This window comes from Ambystoma mexicanum, chromosome 14 (assembly GCF_040938575.1).
Source record: "Ambystoma mexicanum isolate Mex_15411 chromosome 14, UKY_AmexF1_1, whole genome shotgun sequence".
NCBI lineage: Eukaryota > Metazoa > Chordata > Amphibia > Caudata > Ambystomatidae > Ambystoma > Ambystoma mexicanum.
The window spans coordinates 149,310,539-149,316,538 of NC_090940.1; the positions used below are offsets into that span (position 1 = coordinate 149,310,539).

The window sequence follows — 6,000 nt, forward strand, 5'->3', positions numbered from 1 at the left end:
TGCAGCGGTGGCTCTTTCATAGTGGACGCAAGGGCGTCGACACGACACACGTTTACGAGTTAAGCAATCCCAGTGAAAAAGCACTCCCAGCTACTGCAAGAATTTTGAGCGAGCGCTCCTGAGCGAGGTGTAACCGAACTGACAGCTCAGTAGTACCCCATCATGCATTCCCAATGAGCCATGCAGGGCTGGGGGCATTTTGCTTGCCTAGCATTACATGGCCCATTGGGGATGTCGGCTATGGTACTACAGTGTGTGAAGGGGCACTCTTGCACCTCCCTGCAAATCCAGGGGCAGACAGAGGGTCGGTGGGGGGCACTTCGGCTCCACCGTGCATATATGCAGGATCCACTCTCAGCTTCCTGTTGTATGCTGCGTGGGAGCCGGATGGCCTTCCTTACAGCAGGCAGCGCAAGGCCAAGTGGACTGGTATTTTTACAAATGTATTTGTGGGTGCGTGAACAAAAGAGTTGTTGCTTCAGTGGGCGTGTTTATGTGCGAGCGTATAAATGCTATATGGAATGTGAGTGAATGCAGAATTACTGCTGATGCGTGTGCATGAATATGAGAGTAAAGAATGATGCCGAGGCATGAGTGTGAAGTGAAAGTCAATTAAGCATGAACGAGGTATATGGCTGCACATGCACCAGCGGGGCAGCAGGCCTCTAATTGGGTGTAGCAGGGGACGGCAGTCAAGGGGACTTTTTTATTTTGCGTCCAGTTTGGACAAAATCTCTGTGGCAAGATTTTTTACTGCACATCAAGAGGAAAGGAAGCATAACAAGAGTTCCCATGTTGTAGTGGCCCACATTGGTGGGTAAAATGTGGGCCAGTGCCATGTAAGAAGACTCAGCATGAGGCATTCACTCATGCCCAGTAACAGATACCATACCACAGTAGCTTAACATGCCTAGAGTGGACCCACTATTACTGGCCAGTGCCACATTTTTGTACTGGGCATTAGGGGATAAGGCATCACAATGGGTGTTCCTACGCGAAATTGCCCTACATTGATGGTTCCAGTCTGGATATGTTTACTGAGCATCAAGGGTGAAGGCAGCATGTGTTCCTATATGGCACTAGCCACATTGGTGGGTCCAGTCTGGGCGTATTTTTTTTTTTTTTTTTTACTGTGCCATGGCTTTTGGTACTAGTAAAGCCAAGAGGAGTATTCTCTTATGGTAATACTGCCATATATTGGTGCAGCCTCCCCACCAATACAACACCTTATAGACTGGATTGCATCAAGAAATATCACCAGGATGTCTGTATACCAAATGTATCCGTCTGACCACTCGTTTGTTGAATGCAGTTTTCAGCTTCCGGAAAAGCCAGCACATAAACGTAACATCCCTGTGAAAATAGTCAGCAGGAACTTAACGAAGATCAAACCAGAGGACCCATGTCGTTGCCTTAAATGAATCAGGGACGCCACCACCAACTCAGAACCCCCTAATATAAAACGTCTAAATCACACACGTGAAGGCTCTTTATCCAAATGTTGCTCCCATGAAAGCCAAGTTATAAGAGATGGAGTGTGCAACCAGAAATAGTTTACCCCAGACCTTGTCAACCTTAACGGGAGACCAGTAGAGCAGGTTTGGGGAAAACACAAATCCGATAAAAACAAGGCAGGATGGAAATTACTGGAAAATATCTACAAAAATAAAAATCTATGAAACAAAGGTTTTCTTAATGATCAAATCAAAATAGTCCTAAGAAACATTTCTAAATCTACAGAAAACTTGAACCGAATGTTCAACCACAGTCTTTCACCCCTTCCAACGAGGGCTGTGCTAGGATTCAACAAAGTTTTTTAGATAAGGTCTAAAGAGGGAATCATGCTAGTGGTAAGATAAAACCTAGAATATCAGAGGTTGCTGATAGTAAAAAGCCTAAGTTCCACTTCATCTCAGTTACTGAGGTGGGGACAAAAAAAAAAAAAAAGGGCATGCGTCCCACTTCCTGCCCGAGCGATCTTCCCGTCAAAACTAATCTTTGGCAACCTAAATGTCTTTATCCCCTTCCAAGTACGCTTTGTAAATGTGTTCTTCAGACACAATTTTGTCCCCGACATCAAATAAGTTGTTTTAACCCCACTGGTGAAAAAGCCAGCCTTGAACCCCAAAGAAGCAAGCAACCAACCTACGGCCAAGCAACCAACCTACGACCAATCACCAACACCCCCTTTTCTTTGAAGATGGTGGATAAAATCACTACTACCCATATACAACGTCTTTAATGTGCGGTTATGCGCCATCCCATTCGGGTTTTAGGGCGAACCATGGGGACGAGCGTGCCCTACTAGACTGCCAAATACACATGCTGAACAACCTGGAACAAAGCAATTTGGGGCTGCTTATATTACTAGGTCTGTCGACAGCGTTCGACTTGCTTGATCACCGACACCTGCTGGAAACAATAGGGAATTGCTCAGAGGCTACGGATTGGACCCGTTGAGCAACAGGAAATCTAGGGTTTACTGGGGCAACGACATTCAGAAACAGAGCAAAGACACTCTCCCTGCAAGACTGCTTTGTTTAATGTGCACATCCGGCCTCTCTGATCTACAGACAAATCTGGGATCTCAATTTACAGACAGTAAAAGTACACCAACGACTCGGATAGGCTAACGGGATGACTAACAACTGGATGTGCCTCAATAGTGCCAAAATTTATGGCCCCATGCAGGGCAAAGCTGGATCTCAAATATGGAAAGCTGAACATCGAGTGCAGCTGCATCCATGCGTTAAATAAGATAAAGGCCCTTTGCGTCTTCCTAGAGGCCTCTCTTGGGGCCGACGCTCAGGTATGCAAGGATGTCAAGGGATCCCAGTACCACCCGAGAGTACTTAAATATTTCATGGCACCTAAGAACTTCAAAACCTTGGTCAGGGCTGTTCTGTCCAGGCTCGATACTGAAATGCCCTTCTGATTGGGGTTAACAAAGACAGTATGCCCAAACTTCAGGTGATCCAAAATGAGGCAGTCAGGATTGTGTGCGGTGCCAAAAAAAAGAGATATTTCAAGTGCGAGAAACAAAAAACTTCCCTGGCTGCCCGTGGTCGTGAGAATACGATTCAAAGCCATCTCCCTGATCCACAAATTCCTCTATGGAAGACTCAAAGTTTACAAGCCATACAGATCTATCAACTCCCAATCCAAGACCCTAGAGATTGAGGGGAAACAGACAGTCATTGCTGGTACAAGCAGTCTTGGCCTGGAACACACAGGAAAACCGTTTGTTAGCATTCCAAAAACACAAAGACTCTTATTTGAATAATTGGCTGATAGCTTGCTCCTTATCCCATTTTCTTCCTGACCGGTGTCGATGTCCACCAGGGTGCACGTGGGCTGTGACGCATGATAAATAAATGGACATGTGCACAGACAACATGAACATTTATACACTCAAATATTGCGTGCAAAGACTTAATGAAAATAAAAAAAGAATGCAAACCCCATTGCAAACAGTGGCTTGTTACCCAGTATCTTACAGAAAGTGTGCTGAAAATGCACAATGTAACATTTTAAACATGTTCTGGGGTTTTGGGACCCAGACCGCATAGCATGGTTCGGACGCCAATGCTATGCTTGGTCCCCATTTGCACACCACAAAAAATAAAAATAAAAACACGTCACCAGCTGCCACTGCCCCTGCCCCATGCATCTACAGCAGGCCCTGAAATCACTGATGGAAGCACCTGGGACCAAGGCAGGGACGACAAAAATGGCCAATTGTAAGCTACTGATCAAGGAGCCTTTTGGGGGACACAAGAGCACTTTTTTTTTTTAAAAATATAATGGAGCCTGCAACCCTTGTGTGCACATAATGCACTCTGGCCTTGATGCCGATTAAATTTATGTTAACACCCTACCACTAAAGTGACGTCAAACTACGTGTTAAAAGTAGACTATTGGGATTCAGGTGCCGACTGCCCTGCTTTATTCAGGCAGACGGCATCACTGCACGTGTTTCGATCACAGCCACAAGTCACCCTTGGGCCTCTACGGGCTTTTCACACCAGCAGCGGTCGAAGCGCATGAAAAGCAGTGGAATCATGTTGCCTGCTCCGCTCCCCACAGACCCCACCCCCAAACAAATTTCAACTGCTTCCTAATTTAAAACTAAACCATTCTCGAACGAGTGCTTTTTAAAATAGAAGTATTTTAAACAACGAGCACTGCTCCCAACCACTGACTTCAGGTACTTACTTGTGGGGAACTGAGAGGGCCATGGCTCGAGGATAGTTTTCTGGAAACTGCTGGGTACGGCTAGCACCAGCCCACTTAAAGCCTTCGTGGAGTTTATGGGCATGTATTGATGGAGTGAGTAGACATCAGGGGACACGATAGGTGTGCCAGAGATTATTGTACAGCACGCTGCAACCCCCCACCCCCCGAGCTACAGTTATAACATCGGCCCAATAAAGAAATCGGCTCTGTGCCAGACCAACGAACATGTGAACGACCTCTGATTAGAATTGTTTTGGGTGGTGGAAGCAAAAAGTAGACCAAACAATGAATAAACGACAAAACACTGCCTAAATTGGATGTCACATGGCCTAAAAGGCCCAGGCTCGGATTGACACGGCTGTTTCTGACGTGCAGGCCCAACATGCTAACGTGGGCCCGTTATTTTGCCCAAAGTGGACCCGTTTTATGAGTTTCTTCACTGTGCACCTTGTAATTTTAACAACCGTTCTGTGCTGGGCATTCTGCCGGATTTGAGATCTGGCACAAACAAAATGCCTCCCAGATCCGGGAAAATCTTTTTGCATCCTCTAACGTAATCGATCTGTTTTTTGTTGCTAAATATAAATCATTTAAGTACAGATTTGTACGTTTAAAAGATGTACACCGTTTGGGATTTTTTGGAAACGCTCCTTAGTTTACTTCTCCGTTAATAATCTATTAATCTGCCGAAATAGAAAGATTAGATACTACTCGAACCGTCAATCACAAAAGCAAACAACTGCCATTTGCAATGGTGTGCAACCCTCCCCCCTTCGCACCACGGCTACTGTCTCCTGCCACAGCCACTGTGCAGTTTCTCCCGGCCACACCAGATGAATTGCCCTGTCACACAGACGCCCCCCATGCGTGTTCCATTATCCATCCGCAACACTAGACGCCGTTTCTCCGCTCCCCGCCCCTAACCCCAGCCGGGTAATTTACCGACTCAGATCCGTGGTCCTGCAGGAACTTGATAATGTCCTTCTTGGGTAGGTCGTCCTTCTTGAGCTGCTCTTCGCTCCATTCCCGTTGCGGTTCGGTGGCTGCCATGACTCTGCTCAATAGCCGCTCTTTGCTGATGGCGCTGTGAAAATAAAAGACGGCTAGGAGGGGTGGGAAGTAGAAGACCGCATGCGGCCTAGGCTCCAAGATGACGATTCTCTGTAGCTAATTAGGCAGCCACCTTGGAAGGGTTTAGTTCGTGTTCCAACCAACGGTGAGCTATCTGAAATTAATGGAAAACATTTTTTTGTCTTTGTTGCCGGTAATCAAAACAAGAAATACGTATAAATCTACTAGCACGTTTTAAAAAAAAATATTCTTTAATCTTTATTTCGATTACAAAATCTGTAATGTCTATCATAGCAAAATACAATAAGACTCCCTTAATTAAATTAGTATTTTTTTTATTAAAGAACACATTGTGTCATTGAGGAAGAGTTTCCTTATCAGGAAGGGTAGCCCATAGGCCTTGGTTTGGACTCTGCCATTACTATTTAGCTTTGCAGGTTTTTTGCCACCCGTAAACTCCCTTCTACCAGTTCTGCTGGCTAGGCGGGATTTTAACTGAAACACTCTGTTCAGGCAGCTTCAGTAGCATACGATTTTTTTTTTGTTCAAAAAATGTTATTGTATTTTCAACAGAGATAACAGTAGATATTACATAACCAATGCCAAGGCCCTCGCAGAAGGACACAGTATGTCAAAGATAAATGACAAAGTGAGATAGTATATAATACATAAAGGACCAGGCTGCAGGTACGC

The 6,000-nt window shown here is 45.3% G+C and overlaps 1 protein-coding gene across 1 annotated transcript in view; it reads right to left on the reverse strand.

The window, feature by feature from the left end:
• FKBP3 (FKBP prolyl isomerase 3) overlaps window positions 1-5,334 on the reverse strand; it is a 69,944-nt gene extending 64,610 nt beyond the window's left edge. Inside the window, exon 1 of the mRNA XM_069638757.1 lies at window positions 5,179-5,334. Coding sequence (XP_069494858.1) covers window positions 5,179-5,286 — 108 coding nt within the window. The 5' untranslated portion in view covers window positions 5,287-5,334. The remainder of the gene's footprint in view (window positions 1-5,178) is intronic.
• Window positions 5,335-6,000: the final 666 nt, after the last annotated feature.